The sequence below is a fragment of the Bufo gargarizans genome, chromosome 3 (assembly GCF_014858855.1).
Source record: "Bufo gargarizans isolate SCDJY-AF-19 chromosome 3, ASM1485885v1, whole genome shotgun sequence".
Classification (NCBI taxonomy): domain Eukaryota; kingdom Metazoa; phylum Chordata; class Amphibia; order Anura; family Bufonidae; genus Bufo; species Bufo gargarizans.
In genome coordinates, this window is record NC_058082.1 from 333,317,786 (window position 1) to 333,339,749 (window position 21,964).

At 42.6% G+C, this 21,964-nt stretch overlaps 1 protein-coding gene across 1 annotated transcript in view; it reads right to left on the reverse strand.

Annotated features, from left to right (window-relative positions):
• Positions 1 to 1,043: 1,043 nt before the first annotated feature.
• The window catches only part of KDM5B (lysine demethylase 5B), a 56,750-nt gene continuing 35,829 nt past the window's right edge, over positions 1,044 to 21,964 (reverse strand). The window contains exons 16-28 of the mRNA XM_044287288.1: positions 21,296 to 21,477; positions 20,840 to 20,961; positions 19,541 to 19,691; positions 18,880 to 18,994; positions 18,431 to 18,783; positions 7,283 to 7,421; positions 7,017 to 7,196; positions 5,918 to 6,073; positions 5,319 to 5,798; positions 5,082 to 5,193; positions 3,779 to 3,975; positions 3,429 to 3,695; positions 1,044 to 1,966 (exon numbers count right to left, since the gene is read on the reverse strand). Of these exons, the coding sequence (XP_044143223.1) occupies positions 1,844 to 1,966; positions 3,429 to 3,695; positions 3,779 to 3,975; positions 5,082 to 5,193; positions 5,319 to 5,798; positions 5,918 to 6,073; positions 7,017 to 7,196; positions 7,283 to 7,421; positions 18,431 to 18,783; positions 18,880 to 18,994; positions 19,541 to 19,691; positions 20,840 to 20,961; positions 21,296 to 21,477 (2,577 nt within the window). The 3' untranslated portion in view covers positions 1,044 to 1,843. The remainder of the gene's footprint in view (positions 1,967 to 3,428; positions 3,696 to 3,778; positions 3,976 to 5,081; positions 5,194 to 5,318; positions 5,799 to 5,917; positions 6,074 to 7,016; positions 7,197 to 7,282; positions 7,422 to 18,430; positions 18,784 to 18,879; positions 18,995 to 19,540; positions 19,692 to 20,839; positions 20,962 to 21,295; positions 21,478 to 21,964) is intronic.

A 21,964-nucleotide genomic window follows, 5' to 3' on the forward strand; every position in this document is an offset into this window, starting at 1 on the left:
TGGACATGTACAACATTTATGAAAAAATAAAAAAAGGTTTGTAGATATTGGGCAATTTTTACATAACATGTGCCTTTCATAATTAAAACAATTGATTCAAGTTACACAGGTCAAAAATAAAAATGTATCCCGAGGCCAGACACAAAGCTCTTTCAAAAAGTGCCCCTACCTTTTGAGGCGATCCCCTCCAAGTCCTCTACTAAGCTGCAGCTGAATCTTCAGTTGGCTTTGACAACATGACCAGTACTACTGGTATGACCCACCTGGCATGTTACAAACTACAACTGCCGACCACTACAATTGACAGTTGTGGCATTCTCTAGTCTGTATGCAAAGTGTTTCATGCAAGTGCTGCTCCAAGCTTATGTTTTCAAGGCTAACTTTCTGGGCAATTGTCAGTAAAAAGTAGTAGCGGAGTACACTGGGACTTTAGATATCAAATATGCTGGGAATTGTATATAGGTGTCATTTTAGCACTATTAACATGGGCTTAAAAGAATAACCGTTGTTTAAGTTCTAGTCCATAAATCAATAGTACAAATAATGGCAGGAAACTCTGTGAAATATGTTACCAATTTAACAAACTCTCAATTCACAGCTCAAATCCATCTCCAGTGAAGACGAGTTAGCAGGAGACTGCATCTGTGGGGAGCAGCAGCCGGAGAGGGGCAGAGAGCACACAGAACATGCTGATGCCAAGTTACAGTCTCATTTACTGTTGGATTCACCTCAAACTACTTAGTTTTGCTGTATAATTGTTCTCCATTGCTGCAACTCTTGAGCTATACAAGACGAGATGGGAGCAGAGCCTCCCATTTCTTCATGTGCACTATATGAGACAATATATCATCTAATCTCTACTAGCTTGGGGAAAACAGAATTAGCGTTAGAGCCCACAAAGAGGAAAACTGGTGAAAATGCCTAATACAAGTGATGATAGTTTTAGTTCATTTACACACGACAGCTTATTCTGAAGTCATCTGAAATGACATTTGCTCTTACATAAGCCTATCTTTCTCCAAACTACTTATGTTGTAATTAGGAACAGTAAAAAGGAGGTTTTTTTCTGTTATAACGAAGGATTTTTATTCCACAATATAAACTGCAAAATTTAATACAAGCTACAAGAAAAGCCAAAAACAAACAAGAAATAATAATTAATAGGGATTTAAGGAAAGCTGACATACAGCTCAGTTTGCTATGTCTAACACCCTGGGTGCCCTAAGCACCTACTCACCCAACATTTCTGTACAAGACCCTCATTTGGAAAGGGCTATTATTTTAGAGCAAAAGGTTCAGCATCTGATTTGAGTTTTGGAATTCAGAAAAGAAACAAAACCAAAGTTATTGCTCAGGAAAACTTTCCTACACAAAAAGAAAACACAGAAACTGTATGGTCTTAAATGGAACTGAAACTTCAAATCTTGGTACCTCACCCCAAGTGAAAGAATTAATATAGACTCCATTGTATACTACACAGACCTGCAACCCCTAATTATGAGGTACAAAAGGAACAAAAGCTTCTCTTCAGATACCAGACAACCCATAACAAGCTAATGGTGCCAGGAAACCAGCCGATCTGTAACAGCCTCAGAGTTGAGAAAATTAAACAAAACAACTCATATTTCAGTGAAGTCCGAGTTCCCTGGAAGGAGCAATGGATTTTACAGGGTCTGAGAAGCACCATTGAGAGCCGGAACTGGAAAGGAAACCAGGCATGTGTCTAAAGGAAAGGAAAAGGAATCCTAAAGCTCCTGTTGAGTATTGTTTTCATCAATTCTACCCAGTACTTGGGTAGGGGAATACAGTCTTGATTCACTGAGGGAAGAAGGGGGTCCAGCTCTTATTTCACTTCACTGCAGTGAGTGCACACATAATCCTCTTTCTCAGCTGTTTCTGCAGAAACACCAACGCAGACCTGGTGAAACCAGCGATTACAACTTCCATCACACTGTACCCAGTCCACCTGCCACAGAGAAGAATATAAAAAAAAATCATAAAAAATGAAGACAGTTCTCTGTTTAACTAAGTTATCAAGTCCCTTATAGACATTTATAGTATTAAAACCATTCTTAAAGGGGTTCTTATCCTCTGGATAGATCATCAGCATCTGACAGGCGGGGGTCCGACACCCGGGACCCCCACCGATCAGCTGTTTGAGAAGGCAGCGGCACTCCAGCAGCACTGCGGCCTTCTCACTGTTTACCGCTAGCCCAGTAATGTCACGACTAGTATCAACTGGCCTGGGCGCGGCTAAACTCCATTCAAGTGAACTAGTTGATACTAGTCATGACATCACTTGGGCCTGTGGTAAACAGTGAGAAGGCAGCAGTGCTGCTTCCTTCTCAAACAGCTGATCGGGGGGGTGAGGGGGGGTCCGGGTGTCGGAGGATAGATCATCAGTTAAAACAAACTGCAGAACCCCTAGTGGTCATCCATCATTCTATCAGACCTCACTGGGCGGCCGACCCACAGTACTTACCTGGTCCCCGCTTCTGGGTTCAGTCCCTATTGCTCCATGGCCAGATTTTCATCTCCCAATGCGGTGATATCAACGATCATGTACACGTGGCAGCTAATCACGGCAGGAGCAATAAGCTACCCCCCTTGCATCACAACAGTCACGTGATGCAAGGGAAGCAGTTCACCACTATCGCCAGCAATTGGCTGCAGCTGTCAAATGCCCCCCGTCACCAGGATGATGATATCAGTGCACCAGGGTGACGTTATGCCGGCCGTGGAGAAATGGAGACTCAGTGGAGGGTAACAGGTAAGTGGAATCACCACTGTGGGTCGGCCACTGAGGTCTGATGATGATTTATATTTTACATTGCCATAATAAAGTACTGCAAAATATTAATAGCATTCCATTTCTATAAACTTACAGGGAAACTAATGGACAGCTCAATTGTGGTTGGAAGGTGTAAGCATGAAAGCAAGCGCTTTGCTAGCTCTAGAATTGCCAAAGAAATGAATAGAGCAGCTGAGCAGGTGCTCCTTTCATTTCACGGGGCTCCACAGAGTACAGAGCCCCTATTCTCGTGATCGGTGTGGGTCCCAGCTGTAGGACATCCACATAAACTAATAGGTTATCCTATCTCCTGACCAGAATACCCCTTGAAGTAAATTCCCTCGTTTTGTATTATCAGCAAATACTGACACCGATAGGGGCATGAAAAAAAATAAAAGTTAAATCATTTAACCTTTTATAAACATTTGCTGTATTTATGGCAAAGAAAACCAGATTTCTACAATTATATCTCAATACTCATTTCCCAATAAACTTCTAGACTTGAGTAGGCTAAAGATATAAATGATCATTTGCACTCACCGGCAGCATGCAATTATCTTATGTAAATATATAACAAGCAGTATACAATGTGTTTATTTTTTTGTGAAGTTTGCATCTTATCTAATCCAACCCTCACCTCATCACCTTCAGGCTCCATACAGAGGTCTGCAGGACAAACTGCATCATCCTCCTCAGATTCAGATGAAAAAGAACATAGGGAGTCACTATCGCAGATTTCTAGGCGCTGCTCTCTGCTGCACAGGTCTTTGGACTGCAAGGATTTCACTCTCTTCTTACGTGGAGCAGATGCTTTCTTCATTCTACCATCAGAGCCATCATGACGCCTTTTCAGCCTTTTGTCTGTGCATTCAGTCCTTTCCTTCTTCATTAAGCAGGATACAACCTTAAACAGGTAAGAAATTAGTAAGCCGCGGACTCACTTCTCACCACAGGAATGTCTGTGTGTTAGAAATATTCTCTTCTTACCTCAGAACGTGTTGTATTCCATTCTGTTCCCTGCTGTTTACAGGAGGTCTTCTCTTTCCCAGCGCCTGTTGTGTTACTCTCACCAGCCAGGTTGTTTGTCTGGGTCACAAGAGCCTGATAAAGTTCATGTACTTCAGGAAGTGAGACTTGTAGAAGCTGAGCTTCCATAAGTAATTCGTCCAATTCAGCACTTAGACCTGGGTCAGAAATAAAAATATAAAAACTGAAAAAAAGTCACTAGTAGGCAACAGCATTAAGTTAAGAGATGAGTATTGTTTTTCAAATTCTCTTTTAATTGTGTATGCTGATCAGGACCTCAGTAGCATTCTGGATTGGTTCTCAACAGTCAGAGTGAAAATACTTCATCAGCACAGGTAACAGAAAATTCTTAAAGGGATAGTTCCATGTTTGTTCCATGTCCCACAAACAATATTCTACAGTTTCCAACCCAGCACATGCAATATTTTACAGTTTTCGAGCAATCGCCATCTTGAGTTTTTCCAATGATATGTTATCAATCCTACGATGCATCAAGCACAGCATCACATGGGCATCTAAAGCCAAAACTATCTCTGCTTGCCAAGAGGACAAATGTAATTAGCCTACTCCACTGCATTCTTCTAAATAGAAGTATAGGAAATGGGAGCCACGTGGACCCTGCTCTTCCTGAATTTGAAGAGGACCTTTCACGGGTCCGGACATTATCATAACTAGCGGGTTGTGTAGGGCATAGTGAAGGGATGTTACAGCGCTTACTATTTTTCATATGCACCGCTCCGTTTGCCGTTGTGCCCCACATACTGGTTTCTCCCTGGCTGGGAGCAATTAAAGCTAGCTGTTAGACTGTATACCACCACTCTGCGGCAGTACAGGACACTAAGTGGTAATTTTATACTACAGTGCTCTAAAAACTAACCATAAAATGCAGTAGAAGATGTTCATATTTGTTTTCATCTTCACACAATCGGAATTGTAGAGACCCGTGATCCAGATGCCAGTACACACTTGAAGAAACATTTGGGTCACAGACTCATTTCTTGCTCGTTTGACTTGCAGCTCCTTATACACACTGCTCCCCTCTACACAGGAACCAGAAGTAAACCTTTTCATCCTGCTCCTCAATTTCAAAAGAGCGTGCTTCACAAATGTTGCTCCAATAGCTTTGGTTATGGCACCATTTGAAGCCCAAACACAAAGCACCAAAAGCCCAATTATATTTAGATTGTGGCACATAAAACCAAACATGGCATACAGATAAATCTATATTATTAATGCTGATACTTTATAAGAATATGACACTTACTGTTCAGTGGGATACAGTTGCGTCCAGGAGAAAACGGAGACTGGACATAGGTGGTCCTGTTGTCCCATTCATGAGACAAAGAGAAGGATGTGGCCCCAACACTCTGTGATACCTTTAGAACAATATTTTTTACATTAAAATGCTTGTGTTACCAGCGTAACAATTTCATTTCACAAGTTAGTTAAGAAATGATAAAAATAGGATAGGTGATAACTATGCCCTTGAATGTTAACTTACATTGCAAGTATCTGAAAGCTGCCCAGCTGTTGCTTGCCATCTGTTGTACAGCTGACTTGAACTGACTCTTTCCTGTGCAAGCTTTAGGTCTTCAGAAGACAACATATGCTGTGCCCGATGCTGCCAATTGACTGTCCTCTCGATAAGATAGCGCAATGCATCTCCCTCTGGCAGCCGAACACGCAGGCGTTGTAATGATGCCAGAAGTGGGAGAATTTTTTCCAGAGGTGGTTTTTTAGAGCGATGGCACTGTGGACACAGCCAGACTAGCGATCCATGCTTTGGAGCAGTTATACAGCCAGTGTGGAAGCAAGCACGGCATAGCTCACACTGGATCATGGGAGCCATGGGTTCACCCTGACAAATGCACACTTTCCAGTCACTCTGTTCTTCTCTCAACAACATTCTGCTTTCATTAGAGACCCGCATACTGTGTAAAGACTCCATTTCACAGAGTCTGGCCTCACCAAGAGTTGCCATCTGTTAGGGCACAGAAATAAAAAAAATAAAAAATTCTGATTTTACTTTCTACAAAAGATTAAATAATCATTTCACATTTGCTTACTGTTCGAGAAATTGAATAATAAAACTATACTCACAGCGGTAGCAGTGTCTTTGCTCTCAGTCAAAGCTTTCTCCAACTCCAGAAGGCCATCTGGCTTGGGATATTTCTTTTTTCCTGCTGGCAGATCTTTTATTTTTCTCATTTTTCTTTTCAAGCTTGAAGAGCCTAGATCACATCGAGGGCAGAGAACCTGCAATAGATATAAGGGAACCCAATAAATATTTAGACCACTTAAAGGGGTTGTTCCATTATACTTATCCCCTATCCACAGGAAAGGAGGTGTCTGATCAGTGGGTGTCCTTAATAAAGGGACAACTCCTTTAACCCCTTCGCTGCCAGCACCAGCACATGTACGGCACTGGAGTGCAAACATGGCACACGCTCACTCGCGCAAGCGGGCGTCATGGCCAGGAGCGCTTCTGAAGCGCCCGGCAAGGAGTGCTGCGGATCTTATTTTATATATATATATATATATATATATATATATATATATATATTATATATATATATATATATATATATATATATATATATATATATATAAATAAAATCACCCCCCCCCTTTCCGTGTAATAAAAATAAATACATAAACAAAAAATATATACATCATTGGTATCACCGCGATCGAAAATGCTCGTACTATTAAAATATAAAAAAAAAATTCCAACAAGGTGAATGGCATAACGGAAAAACATGGCCGCCCCCCCCCCCCCCCCCCCCCCCGCTACATCCTATGCCATAATAAATGGTGGCATTAGAAAGTACAACTTGTCCCGCAAAAAAATAAGACCTCATATAGCTAAGTGAACGAAAAAAAAAAAAAAAAATTATAGCTCAAGGAAGCTAGGGAAGAAAAAAGAAAAATGCAAAAACGAAAAAATAAAAAAATAAATATGGGTTAAAGCCTCGGGTATTATAGTCAATTGCAAGAGCCAGTTGCAGCCTAAAGAGTTATCATGCAGGCTAAACAGATGTGTTATGATTGTGATAATGAGAGCTCTATACTGTTAAAAAAAAAAAAAAAAAATAATGTGTAGAAGACCATCTACAAACAAAAGTAGTAAAGGACACCTTTTGGATCTACTGTTAAAAATGCTTCAATAGAGATCACTGACATTAAGGTTTGTAATTACCTCCAGCAAAGTGTATGGAGAGTTGGGTGTTAAAAATGTGCTTGTGGCACATTCAGTCCAGGCTTGAACTTCACTAACAAGGGCTTCGAGTCTTGGCAGTGGACCAATGTGAACTGGAATTGCTCGGCCATGATTCACAAGCTCAACCAATGTGTCAAGTACAGGAACTCTGGAACCAGTCTGAAAGTGATCACAAAAGATTATTATTATTGACATAGCATTCTGTTATTTGAATTTGTATATTTGAGCTAAAAAACAAGTCTAACCTGCAAAGCCTCAACCTTCTGCAACCATTCTTGTGCTCTCTGCACTGCATCTTTCAGAGACTCTACACTTGGAAGATATGCTGGGACATTTTCCACTTCCCGCAGTGCTACAGTCAAAGTGTCAAGATCATGCCGTGGTCTATAAAAAAAATAAAAGGGACAGGCAAAACAACATGAGCACAGTTTCCTATTGGAAGCAAATCTGCAGCTTAAGACATAATTTTATAGTGCACATATAGCAGTGGTGGCGAACCTATAGGTGCCAGAGGCAGCACTCAGAGTCCTCTCTGTGGGCACCCACGCCCTGGAAAAAGTCTAAGGCGTACCAATATGCCTTAGACTTTTCCTGCTATTCATCAGCGCCGGGCAGGCTATGAACAGCACAGGCAGAGCATTGAATGTAGGCAGGCTATTATAGCTAAATGATAAAGTACATGTAAGATATACTGGACTGTAGTATTCAGGTTATATTGCAGTGTTGGCACTTCGTGATAAATAAGTGGGTTTTGGGTTACAGTTTGGGCACTCAGTCTGTAAAAGGCTCGCCATCACTGACATAGAATTAATCCTCATTAAAAAAAAAGTCAGTAAACTTTACACTACACATTGCATGACTTATTTTACATCATTTCAAGTCACAGGCTTCAGCACTCGCAACACTCTGCATTCCTTTGTTGCTCAGCATCTGCTCAGAACTTGCTAAGGTTAATAATAGGGATGAGCAAAGCAACTTCGGATGAAACATCGGAAGTCGATTCGCATAAAACTTCGTTTCAATACTGTACAGAGCAGGAGCTCCGTACAGTATTAGAATGTATTGGCTCCAATGTGGTACCACTTGGAACTGAACCCTATTTTTTAACTACAAATTTAAGAAGTTATTACCGCAAGACTTCGGGAAGCAATAACTTTGGCTCATCGGAGGCAATACATTCTAGTACTGTACGGAGCTCCTGCTCCGTACAGTATTGGAACAAGGTTTTATGCAAATCGACTTTGGATGTTTCATCCGAAGTCAATTCGCTCATTCCTAGTTATTAACAATGTTTGTCTTCAAACCAACAAATACATAAATATTCAGCATCACTCTGCAGGTGCTAATAGAAATGTTAGCATTAACCCTTTAAAGCCCGATGACGTACATGTAAGTTATCTCTGGACGTGACTTAAAGCCCAGAGAAATACATGTACGTCATGTATCAGGCGGGTGCAGGAATGCCGGACCCCTGCTGTATGCGCCGGCATCTGTGAAATCACCAATGCCGGTGCATTAACCCCTGTGCGGCTGCAGTCATCGCTGACCGAGGCACATGCAGGCTTCAGACAAGTGCGGGGTGAGCATTGGGTCCCCACGCTGCTGTGACAGGGACCCGATGGCAGCTCGATGCCTTCCTTAGTCATCGTGGCTGCCTTCCGGGAGAGCCTGTGAGATCCAGCCCCCTGAATCTCAGAGGCAAGCAGGCTGTTAGTGAATTACAAGTAATACACTTACAGCCAATGCATTACAATACAGAATTATTGTAATGCATTGTAAAGGGGATCAGACCCCCAAAAGTTGAAGTCCCAGAGTGGGACCAAAAAAAAAAAAAAAAAGTGGGGACCAAAAAAAAAGTGGGGACCAAAAAAATTGTAACAGCTAGAGAAAAAAAGAAAAGTAGACATATTAGGTATCGCCGCATCCATATCAACCGGCTCTATAAAAATATCACATGACCTAACCCCTCGGGTGAACAGTCAAAAAAATAAAATAAAAAATCTGTGCTAAATAAACCATTTTTTTTTTGTCACCTTACATAACTAAAAGTGCAACACCAAGCGATGAAAAAGGCGTATACCCCCCCAAATTAATACCAATCTCATCCCACAAAAAATGAGCCGCTACCTAAGACAATCGCCCAAAAAAAAAAAAAAAGCTATGACTCTCAGACTATGGAGACACTAAAACATAATTTTCTTGGTTTTAAAAAAGCTGTTATTGTGAAAAACTTAAACAATAAAAAATAAATAAAAAAAAAAAAAAAAAAAGTATACATATTAGGCATCTGCGTCCATAAGAACCTGCTGTATAAAAATATCACATGACCTACCTAACCCCTCAGGTGAATGCCGTAAAAAAATATAAAAAAAAATCTTTTGGTCACGTTACATCACAAAACGTTTAATACCAAGTTATCAAAAAGTCATATGCACCCTAAAATATTACCAGTCATCTAATACCCACAAAAAATGAGCCCCTACATAAAAGACAGTCGCCCAAAATATAAACAAAAAAAAAAAAAAAATGTGGCTTTAAGAATATTGAGACACTAAAGAAAAAAAAAACATTTTCAAAAATGCTTTATTATGCAAAACTGAAACCAACCAACCAAAAATAGTAGTCATATTTGGTATTGTCGCATCTGTAACAACCTGCTCTATAAAAATACATGATCTAACCTGTCAGATGAACAATGTAAATAACAAAAAATAAAAAAACAGTGCCAAAGCAGCTATTTTTTTGTTACCTTGCCTCACAAAAAGTGTAATATAGACCAAACAAAAATCATATGTACCCTAAAATAGTACCAACAAAACGGCCACCTTATCCTGTAGTTTCTAAAATTGGGTCTTTTTTGGAGTTTTACTCTAGGGGTGCATCAGGGGGTCTTCAAATGTGACGTGGCAGCTTAAAAATTATCCCAGTGAAATCTGCCTTCCAAAAACCATATGGCATTCCTTTCCTTCTGCGCCCTGCCGTGTGCCCATACAGCAGTTTATGACCACATACTGGGTGCTTCTGTAAACTACAGAATCAGGGCAATAAATATTGAGTTTTGTTTGGCTGTTAACCCTTGCTTTGTTACTGGAAAAAATGGATTAAAATGGAAAATCTTCAAAAAAAAAGTGAAATTCTGAAATTTCATCTCCATTTTCCATTAATTCTTGTGGAACACTTAAACGGTTAACAAAGTTTGCAAAATCAGCTTTGAATACCTTGAGGGGTGTAAGTTTCTAAAATGGGGTAGTTTTTGTGTGGTTTCTATTATGTAAGCCTCACAAATTTCAAGATTGGCTTCTAAACGTCCCCAAAAAATAAAATGGCATTCACAAAATGATCCAAACATGAAGTAGACATATGGGGAATGTAAAGTAATAACTATTTTTGGCGTTATTAATATCTATTATAAAAGTAGAGAAATTGAATTTTGTAAATTTGCTAATTTTCGACAAATTTTGGTAAATATATATATTTTTTTAATAAATAAAAATGAAATGTTTGACTCCATTTTACCACTGTCATGAAGTACAATATGTGACGAAAAAACTAAGAATGGCCTGGATAGGTAAAAGCGTTCTGAAGTTATTACCAAAGAAAGTGACAAGTCAGATTTGCAAAAAATGGCCTGGTCCTGAATAGTGTCATTGCCGCAATTATTTGGGTAAAAAAAAATTGATTTTTGTTACCATAAAATCCTTCTCTCTTCTGTTCATTGGGGGAAACAGGATAGACTATTGGTATAGCTGGCAGCCAGTAGGAGGTGGACACTAAGCATAAAAAGTGTTTACTCCTCCCGCCAGCTATACACTTCCCACAAGGCCTAAGCTAAATCCATGCGTGCGCTAAAGAGGAGGAAGGGGAAAGAAAAGAAGACATGACTGAGTAACCAAAAACAGACTCCAAAGGGCAGGTCAGAGCACCCGGACAAAACGATAACAAAAAGGCAGAAAGGTGAGAGCAGTGTCTGGAACGGAAGATAATAGGATATTCCAGTTAGTAACAAAAATCCATTTTTCTCACCCGTGGCATTGCTGTGCAGGGGATAGACCATGGAATGTCGTAAAGCAGCCCTAAGGATATGGGGGGGGGGGGGGGGGGTGGAATGTAGAAATAGGAATGCAGTTAGCAGACCACCGCCTGCAGAAACTTGCTACCCACCACTGCATCAGCAGATTCGAAAAAGTGTGCACCCAATAAAAATTTGCAAAGGCTAGGAGAAAGGACCTGGTTGCGGCCCTACACACCTGCAGAGCAAAGCCTGGTGATGTACCACCCAAGAGGTCACAACAGAATGAGAGCAGTGAGCGGTGACCCTAAAGGGGGCTATAGTTAAATTAATCTAGTGGGAGATGGTGGATTTTGACACTGCTTGGTTCTTCCTGGGTATGACAGAATGTGAATTCAAGTTTCAGAAAGAAGACATCTGAAAAATGAAAATGTGGATAGTCCACACATCCAGGTTATGCAGGAGATGTTCCTTACTTTGGAATGAAGATGGACAAAAAGAGGGCAACACATTGTCTTCATTGAGATGAAATGCAAACACCACAATAGTTAAGGAGGGGACTGCACAGAGTAACTTGTCCTGATGTAGAACTAAAACAGGAAATCTACTCAATCAATTTGCCAACTAAGAAACCTGGAGATAGAGGTTATAGCAACCAAGAAGACCACTTTCTAGGGGAGAAGACTGTAGCAGATATCCTGTAATGGTTCAAATTGGAATGACTGTAGAGCATCCAAAATCAGATTAAGGTGCCAAGGGACACCGGTAAGGAGGCACAGAATTGGCAACACTCTGCAGTAAAGCACAGATAACTAAATTATTGGCATGGGGTGCTGAAAAAGAATATAGTGTGGATCCCTTAATAGAACTAAGACCAAAGCCCAGATCCAGGCCCATTTGAAAAAAATTAATAAAAATAAGATGGTACATAGGAAAAGATGCATGGGAGGCAGCTGAAGTTCTTCACATAATCAAACAAAGGATTTCCAGGTCTGATGGTAGACATAGGACCCCCAAAGATACATAACGAGTGGTTGGGAAAGAGGGTCTGGGTCTTCTCCAGGACTGACCACACTGGAACCCTGTGGTAAGGTCCTTAAAAGTCAAAAAGGATCCCAGAAAGCTGGAGGGGCATCTGGCCCAGCATCTCCACTATGGCCTTGTTAGTGAGCGACACAACCTGTACCATTTTAGTGAGGGAGCACACCCAAAACAGGGTCAACAATTAAACCGTAGGGGACGTCAAGGTAGGTTCAATAACGGGAGGGAGTGGGAAGACAAGCAACATTAACTGACCGCAATGGAATTTTGTGCGGCAAGAGGAGCAGGTAAAATGTTTAAGTCACCACCTGTTTTGAGGGTTCTGCCCAGGTTCCAACATGACGACTGAAGGGGTTAATGCACTAATCCTGAAAGCGTAGAAGCAAGCTAGAGTAAATCTTAAGCAGTCTGAAGTTGGAGTCACCCAAGAATGTAGCAGAGCTGGAGCTGCGGAAGATGTCCCTCTGGAGAAAGAACACCAGACACATCTGAACGCAGAAAAGAAGGCTCAAAGAGTGCCAGCCAAGAAAGAAGGTAGAGCCCTTATGGATTCTGTATGAGAAGAGTGGAGGCAGCACAAGAGGTGGCTGCTTCCTGGCTAAGCTACATTACACCATGTCCAAGAGTATGTTTTGTGCTTTTATAGCAGTTTATTAGTCTTTACACCATAGATTATCACACCATTTGGTTACAGGCTATTTATTGCTCTCCTTTACGTTTATATATGAGGGATCACAGGCATTTATTGAGTCCCTGTGGATAACCGTGGTACAAGTCATAATATTGCTTGCTTAAAGAGGTTGTCTCATTTCGCAGTTACTAAGGCAAGATTAGACAGTCCCGACCACCAGCCAGCTGGAAAACAGCAGAGTGCTCCACTGCTCACTGTTTCAGTAGCTCCCATTGCAGTGCCTGACTGAAATGGAAACAGCATATCACAGCAAGCTATGCTGTTTCCCTAACTGAGAAACAGCATAGCTTGTTGTGCTACACTGTTTCCGTAGTTCTCGTGAACGGCAATGAGAGCTACTGAGACAGCAGAGCGCCCTAGCAGGGTGGTGGTAAAACTGTGTCTCACCCCGCCTAGTAACAGCGAGATGAGAAACTTTTTAAAGATATATAGTGTGATAAGGTGTACAAGTGCGGGAAGGTGTGTGTATATCCCACTCAGATACCTCAGCTGGGTGGGATGGATAAAATCCAGAGTGCAGTAGTCTCAGCAGCATGTAGCTTGCAGAGACAATGTTGTTTATGGTATGCTCTGGCCTGGATTTTAGTTGGATTGGTGGATAGGACTGTTCAGAAGGGATCGCAGGTGAGGTCTGCTCTAATCAGGCTGGGATAAAGCACCTCCCAGGGTGTCAGAGTTATTATCTTATAACAGAGACCTGCATAGGTTCTGAGTGGTCTCAGCTGGGTTGGCTGAGGGGCCACGAGGCTAGGTAACAACAGGCCTTTTCCATTGCAGGTTGTGGTCATGGGAGAAGTGCCCCCTGGTGATAGAAATGTAAAGGAGGAAAATGCTCTCTCTCTGGCAGGAGCCCTTGAGGAAGCACTTAAGGAGCGAGGTAAATGTGAAAGGCTGAAGAAGCACCATAGAGCAGAAATGGAGGATACCATAAGCTCAAAGGATGACATCGTGAAGAACGTCCTTGAGTCAGAGACTTACAAACCAGGACCTGTTGAGAATAGGTCTGGAAACAGTGATGTTGCGGTAGCAGCCAAAGCAGAGAAGATGGAAGAGGTTTTGGCTGAACAAGTTGATGAGGCTGATAGGAGTGCAGAAGCCAAAAGACTTATGGTAGAGTGTAGCCAGGGCCTGAAAGACATCCCCTCTGCCTACAAGCCCTTCCAAGTAGCCAGTAGCTTTCTGGGGAAGAAATACGAGTAGATGGACGACCAGTATGCAGGTCCTGTCTACTGCTATGGGCTGGATCTCCTGAATCCTGCATGAAGGGAGAATAATATTCTGGGGGAGCCTCTGGAGAAAATGCCAGAATACGAGTCTGTTGAAGACTCCAGTGTCTCCTACCTCAGTGAGAAAGTGGAGGAGTTAAGAGGGCAAGTACATGATGCCATGTCCAAGAAGAATGAGAAGGCTAACAAAAAGAATGGAAACTCAAAAGAGACAAGGGCCGAAGAAGCTAAGGCCGGGGTGTTGGAGGAGATGAAGTTCTCAGATGCTGCAGAGACCATAATTAAGGAGGAAGGTGCGGCTGCCGAAGTGGAAAAAAGGCACTGAAAAAGCAGAATACTCTGAATCTGCCCCCAAACCTGAGGAAACCCCTGCTGAAAAGGAGGAAAAAGTGATCCAGATGCGTGGAAAAGGGGCGAGCAATGAGAAGCATGCTCTGCTGAAGCAGCTGTGCAAAAGAGTAGAAAGAGAGGGTCTGCCGGTTACATGGACACTGGAGTCTCTTAGACAATATCCATTAGGCAGAACATCAGTTTTGGTGATAAACCAAGCTCTGCTGGCATGGGTATGGAAGAATAAAGGGAAAGGTGTGCGACGGATGCCCTCTCACGAGCATCTTGGCATTGCAAGTGTACACGTGGGGGGGGGGTACGGGTGTTCCCTTTGTTCAGAGGGGATCGCAGGTGAAGTCTGCTCTAATCAGGCTGTAATAAAGCACCTCCCAGGGTGTCAGTCTGAGAGGTGTTATCTTGGAACAGAGACCTGCAGAGGTTCTGAGTGGTCTCAGCTGGGTAGGCTGAGGGGCCATGAGGTTAGGTGATAGCCTGAACTTTGGGGGACTCAGCGACGCCTGGGGAACGAGGTCGGAGTCAGGAGGACTGCTAGACCACAACCCCCAAAGGTACTCATAGTTGCACAGCCTGGGGGTTGGTGGACTGTTTGGCTGGGAAAGCCGGGCCTGATGCCAGATATGAATTGTATCCTGTAGGTGAGTCAGGGATTCAGTTAATGTATTAGGTAGTGTCCAGACGGGCAGGCTTTTATATTGTACTGTTTTTATTGGTGTTTGTGTCGCAATAAAGTACAGTTTTGATATGAAAAATACGTGGTCTGAGAAGTCTGTAAGCGTGACCACGGAAAGAGAGCTAACCCTCACAATAGTTATTTACTTCATACACTAGCTATTTGCTATTGTCCTAGCTCCATATACCTCCATATTACTTCATTTTAATTTCATTAGATTTGAAGTGTTATAACTGATATCATCTCATCTAATTATCTGTAACTATATATTTGGTTTTTCGACCACCAGGGTGTACTCTGTACTAGGGGGAGTTTTCCCCTCTTCCTTTTTGTGTAACTGCTATATATTATGCTTTTAACAGTTAAAGATTTGTAATATGTGCAAATAAATTTTTCTTTATTTGAACCAGATCTTTTAATAGTGTTTATGTTTTGTTGTGGTTGTAGAATGGGTCTCTATATATTTATGGGCATTGGTAGCTTATACCAGAAGCAAATAGACCTGGAAACAGTGCAGTACAGAGTCCTGCTGAAGGAAGTCTCACCCTGAAAGTGAGGCTTAGCAAACACTGGTGACGGAGCCTAGACTGGTGATGGAGTGGATCCAGTGGATGACCAGCTGGCAGGGAAAGGAGAGTCACCAGAAGCCATCTGGTAGATGGAGAAAGGCCCAAACAAAGGTGTGGCCACAAGGTAAAGAAAGTTCTAGTCCAGGGAAGGAAACCCAAATTACAGCCCCTTTAGAGCAGTGTTTCCCAACCAGTGTGCCTCCAGCTGTTGCAAAACTACAACTCCCAGCATGCTTTGACAGCCTTTGGCTGTGCGGCCATGCTGGGAGTTGTAGTTTTGTAACAGCTGGAGGCACACTGGTTGGGAAACACTGCTTTAGAGAACACAGCGCCTGATTGCCCAGAGTGAGGGAGGCTGGGTCTGGGGAAGGAAACTACTGCGGATACTTGCCTATCCTATGATATGAGTAAATTATTCCCAATTCCAGCCCCCTCCATTAGCTTGCTGGCTCTTTGGGAAGGCAGTTATGCTGGAAAGATAAAATCCAAATGGTGAGGTAACCTTAACGGACTAAAGGGGTCCACTATACCCCTTTGTCTTCAGGAGGGGGAGAATAAACAGTGGATTTAGTACTGGGAAAAAGACATTGATTACAGGTAATCCGTTTTCCATGACAGCACCTGCAAGAGATACTCCCCCTTCCGGACAGGAAACAGGAACTTCCCAGATCTTTAAAAGGGTCCTCCATACTCCATTCCTCAGTTTGTGACAAGATCCATGGGACTGCCAAATTTCTATATACAGTGAAACCTTAACATACAAAAGCACCTTTAATATATGTCTGCAGGCATATTTCTTCTTTAAGATTACTTGTGAGAGATTAGACTAGATAAATCTAGGGTGGGACTACCGCCTGCAAGACTTTCCTCCTGAAGGTCGTCTTGAGCAGAAGATAGATCCAATCTATAATGTTTGTAAAAGGTGTTTGGAGAGCTCCAGGTAGCAGCTCTACAAATTAGGTCAATGGTGGCACAGCCTTTCTCTGCCCGGGAAGAAGCTATAGCTCTCGTGAAGTAGGCCGAGAACCCCGTAGGAACCTAAAGACCCACCGAAGATTAGGCTAGAACTATTGTTCTCATTATCCACCTGGCTATAGTACGACTTGTAACCTTTAGACACCTGTTAAAACCCTGAAATTGAATAAATAACTGAGGGGCTTTTCTCCATTCTTTGGTTGATTTTAAGTACCCACACACACACACACACACACACACACACACACTTCTCCTTACATCTAGTGTATGGAACCAAGAGGGCAAAATGATTTCCTGAGAACTATGAAAATCGAAAACCACTTTTGGAAGAAAACGCAGGATCCTGTCTAAAAACAATCCTGTCTTCCAAGAGAGAGGTATAAGGGGGAAGGGGGAAGCAACAAGGCAGAAATCTCCCTCTCTGGAAATAGCCAGGGATCTGAAAGAGACAGCTTCCTTAACCAAATAAGCGATACTCTTTTTGGCCAATAGGGGCTGTTAGGATTACCGTTGCCTCCTCCTTATTTTCTGGATTACTTTGGGCAAAAAAGAGTGAGGCGAAATGCGCAAACCAGATCCTTGCCCCAAGGTTGAGACAGAGCCTCTATCCCCTGGGCTGAGAAAAGGTGCACTGCTGAAAGAGAAAGTACTCTCCCTTCTAGTATTTGGAAAATCTTGGACGTCAGATCCAGTAACTGCGGTGATCTGGGTTCGGAGTGTTGCTTCTGTCTTTCAGTGCGCTGTGTTGTCTCCCCTTCCTTCCAAAGGGGAATCTGGAAGGAAAATTGGCAGTTCTCCTGAACTTGCCACACTCCTGCTCTTTCCCTCCATGACGGCTGGCCGGTGTCCCCTTTATACAGGCCACGCATTTTCCGCCATGTTTCATTGGCCCCTCCCCTGTCCCACGTGGAACGCACGAGTCACATCCGGCGCACCTGCTCAATGCACGCCTGCAAGAAAGTGCCGTACTGGCGATCCTGGAGAGGACGCATCTCCCCTCCTCACCGGAACTTCGCCCGGCCTCAGGTAGAAGAGAACGAGGTGGCTGTCAGGTATCCCCCCCCCTCCTCCCCATTGCAAAAGGGGACAAAAAAAAAAAAAAGGACTTCCACAGTGGCTCCTTGTGGAGTCTTACACCATCAGGGACCTCCACTAAGTATGTAGTAAAAAAAAAAATAATATATGAAAAAACCTAGAGGCCCTGCAGCCCCCCTAACAGACCTGGGAAAGATCCATCCCCCTGTCCTATGGGAAGGAAACAGGTAGAAACTGAGGAATGGTGTACGGAAGACTCTTTTAAAGATGGCAAGTTCTCGTTTCCTGACCGGAAGGTGGGGGATCTCTTACAGGTGCTGTCATGGGGCATAATGGAAAACTGTGAGCTATGCTGCCTGTATGTCCCTTTCCAGGTAGAGAGGGAAAAAAAGAAAAATTTTAGCAGATGTGCCAAGGCAGGCATGTCTGCCTCTTACTGACAATAAGCCAAAACGGTTTTAGCTTGGTCCCTGTGGAAAGAGCATAGTTGGTGGGAGGAGATTTATGCTTAGATTTACTAGCTGCTGCAACAAGGCGACTTGCCCACACTATCATACCAACTTCGATTTTGTGTTTGCATACAAAATTAAAAATATATAAGCACTAACTTCTTTCTGCAGCAATTAAAAACAGGCAAAGAAGTGCAGAACAAAGATTATTAGGTGGAAAAAAAACTTCCACACAAGCATGATGAATGTAGATTTGTTCTAGAGTACAGGCTGTAAATCAGGATTCGTGTTAACTTCCATGTATATTATATACAAAAGGTGGAAAATCCTTTAAAAATAACAATTTGAAGCCTCCAAAAAGGAGGTCGATACTAGACCTTGTTTTAAGGAGACTCTTGCACTTGTCATCCCAATGCTCAGACATGGTCAGCAATTCCTGAAGTTTGGCCATTGCTTTCTCCACAGTTGTATGAGGCGCTAGTCCTACACCCAAGTCTATAAGTCGTCTCATAACTTCTATTGTGAGTGTCCCTGGATCCTGGCATGCTTGCTCCTCTTCCTCCAGCCAACGTGCCTGCTCCAGACGCTCTCGAAGGCTTCCTAGTGGTAATTCCAAGTCAAACTGAAAACTGGAATCAAGAAGGTCTTGAAGTTCACTAGCTTGTGGCATTTCCGCTGCTAAAAGCCTCTGGCTCTGTGCCTGAAATTCTTCCACACGACGCAACAAGTCCTTAGAGCCACAGATAGGAGTAAAATTATTATATTTAGATTTTATTTTTTTAACAAAAATGAACATGTAACAGTGGAAATGTTTTTTTTTTTTTACCTTCAGTTGAGGAGTTTGGTTGATGCTACATGGCAATAACTGAAGTTGTTTTACAAATGACCTGAGTTCTGCAACCGTAAGCTGGTTCTGAGATTTTCCACCACCTGACCGAAATCTACAGTAAGAATAAAATGGAAATAACTGACCATCTGAATAATGAAGAACAAAGGGTAAGTTAACAGAATACATCTTCCCATAGATTTAATGAAGGAGTACAATTAGTGTGTTTACCATTCAGTGTTCCACATATAAAAAGTATTTGTTCCCAAACCGCTAAAGTAACAGTCGGCCACGGCAGCAAATATCCATAATATGCAAGACTTCAGGGAAAAAATCCAATAATCTTTATTTAATGTTTTAAATTGCAGGTACAAGGTCTTCTATCTACACGTTTCAAAACGCGCCTTTTAAAACATGAAAAAGATTACTGGATTTTATCGCTGAAATCTTGCATAATTTGAGTACAGTTACAGATTCACTTCTTTTCACTTATTTGTCGCCAACAGTACAACAGCTTGGGAATTCTAGTTATAAACCACAAAGTCACAATGTCACTATTTGGGAAATCTAATTTATGAAGCAGTATAACCTTCACAATGTAAAACTCATCCAAAAATAGCTCGGAAACATCTTTCTCACTAACAAACTGCACTTTTGTTACCTGGTGTGACGTTTTCCATTCAGCAGCTGCTGTGCCAGTGTTGCACACTTTTCTGAATCTTGTACTACAGCTCGCAAATGCCGCAGGAGGTCATTTTCAGGAAATTTCTTTGACTCAGATTCTTCTACAAGTTTTCGAAGGCATGAGAGACCTATACAGTGACAAGATAAGGTAAATCCCGATACAGCAAAGAGAGGACAGGCAGGCTAAGAAGCATGAACAAAGCATATCATAGTCCACAGCAGTGAACAGAGAGGACAGCGCGTATGACTGGCCACTGCACATTTCACAGCTACGGAGAGGACAGCGCGTATGAGTGGCCACCGCACAAATCACAGCTACAGAGGGGACAGTGCGTATGAGTGGCCACCCCACAATTCACAGCTACACAGAGGACAGCGCGTATGAGTGGCCGCCCCACAATTCACAGCTACAGAGAGGACAGCACGTATGAGTGGCCACCCGACAATTCATAGCTACAGAGAGGACAGCACGTATGAGTGGCCACCGCACAATTCACAACTACAGAGAGGACAGCACATACGAGTGGCCGCCCCACAATTCACAGCTACAGATAGGACAGCACGTATGAGTGGCCACTGCACAATTCACAGCTACAGAGGGGACAGTGCGTATGAGTGGCCACCCCACAATCCACAGCTACACAGAGGACAGCGCGTATGAGTGGCCGCCCCACATAGAAGACTTGGCATCAATTCGCAAAGTGCATTATATACTAAGGCTACTTTCACACTAGCGTTCGGGCGGATCCGTTCTGAACGGATCCGCTCATAATAATGCAGGCGGAGGCTCCGTTCAGAACGGATCCGTCTGCATTAAAATGACAAAAAAAAGCTAAGTGTGAAAATAGCCTCGGACGGATCCGTCCAGACTTTCAATGTAAAGTCAATGGGGGACGGATCCGCTTGAAGATTGAGCCACATTGTGGCATCTTCAAACAGATCCGTCCCCATTGACTTACATTGTAAGTCTGGACGGATCCGCACGGATCCGCACGCCTCCGCACGGCCAGGCGGACACCCGAACGCTGCAAGCAGCGTTCAGCTGTCCGCCTGTCCGTGCGGAGGCGAGCGGAGCGGAGGCTGAACGCCGCCAGACTGATGCAGTCTGAGCGGATCCGCTCCATTCAGACTGCATCAGGGCTGGACGGCTGCGTTCGGGTCCGCTCGTGAGCCCCTTCAAACGGAGCTCACGAGCGGACCAGCGAACGCTAGTGTGAAAGCAGCCTTAGCCGTGATAAGATAAAGCAAGATACATGTTTATTTATCCAGCACACACCTTTTTTACTGCCTGTGGATTTCAGTGCATTAATAACCTCAGAAGCCCAGTTATCATAGGATTCTGCACGCAATGTCACAGCATTCATCATGGGATACAAATCATCCAGGGTGTAGCGATACCTGTTACAGAAGCAAGAATCAAACTGTTTTGTTAACTACTGTAAAAAATAAACACTCAGAAGAAGCAATTTCAGCCAACAAATTCATATAAATACAATTTGCACAAAGAAAGAGAAATTAAGAGCTAACAACTATGAGATTGCAGCCTAACTGTAGTCAAAAGACATTACCAAAGCCTACAAAAAAATAAAAGAAAGAAAGAAAATGAGACATCACTACAGCTCTAAAAGTACCACTGTGCAAAATAACAAGAAACAGGCCAGAGCCATGTAATAGTTGACTGGACAGTTGTAGAAAATAAATACACTAAAAAGGTCAGCTTTACGTATCTTACCCCAGCTTATACTTGTAGGTCGGGCATGAGCACAGAGCGTCAACATGGTGCAGACATACAAGAACACCAGGACTACAGGGACAATATACTGCAGATGTGAAGCAGGTTGTTTTACACTTTACACATTGCCGTTCATCATCAATTAGTATCTCAAGATCAATCTTTTCCGACTCCACAACTCCCTAAAGAAAATAAATATATATCAGGATGTTCACTGAACATTGGTTACATACTAATAAAGGTCTATTTACTACCATCTATTAGTAACACAGTAACTAATATGATCCAAGCAGGACAGCCAAAGGACAGTCTGCTACAATGACCACTCTCCAAGCCATGTGCACACACAATTCCAATAAGGTCATGGGTGGAGGTGCCCATTTTGTTGTTCTTTTACGGCACAGACCCAAACCATAAGGTCATCTCAACCAGATTTTTTTATTAGTCAAATAATTCATAGACAATATGAAAAAAAACGCATAAAAAATTGTGACAAAAAGCAATAAATGTGAACTCAACCTAAGGGTGGGGGTGCTTCCACACTTAGATTTTTTTTTTATTTTTGCCTTGTAGAAAAGTTATAACATGGATGCATTTTTAGTAAAGCTTCTTTACTTGCAGATCATCAATATCAGACTGGTAGTTGTTCCTATACCTAGCATCCCACCC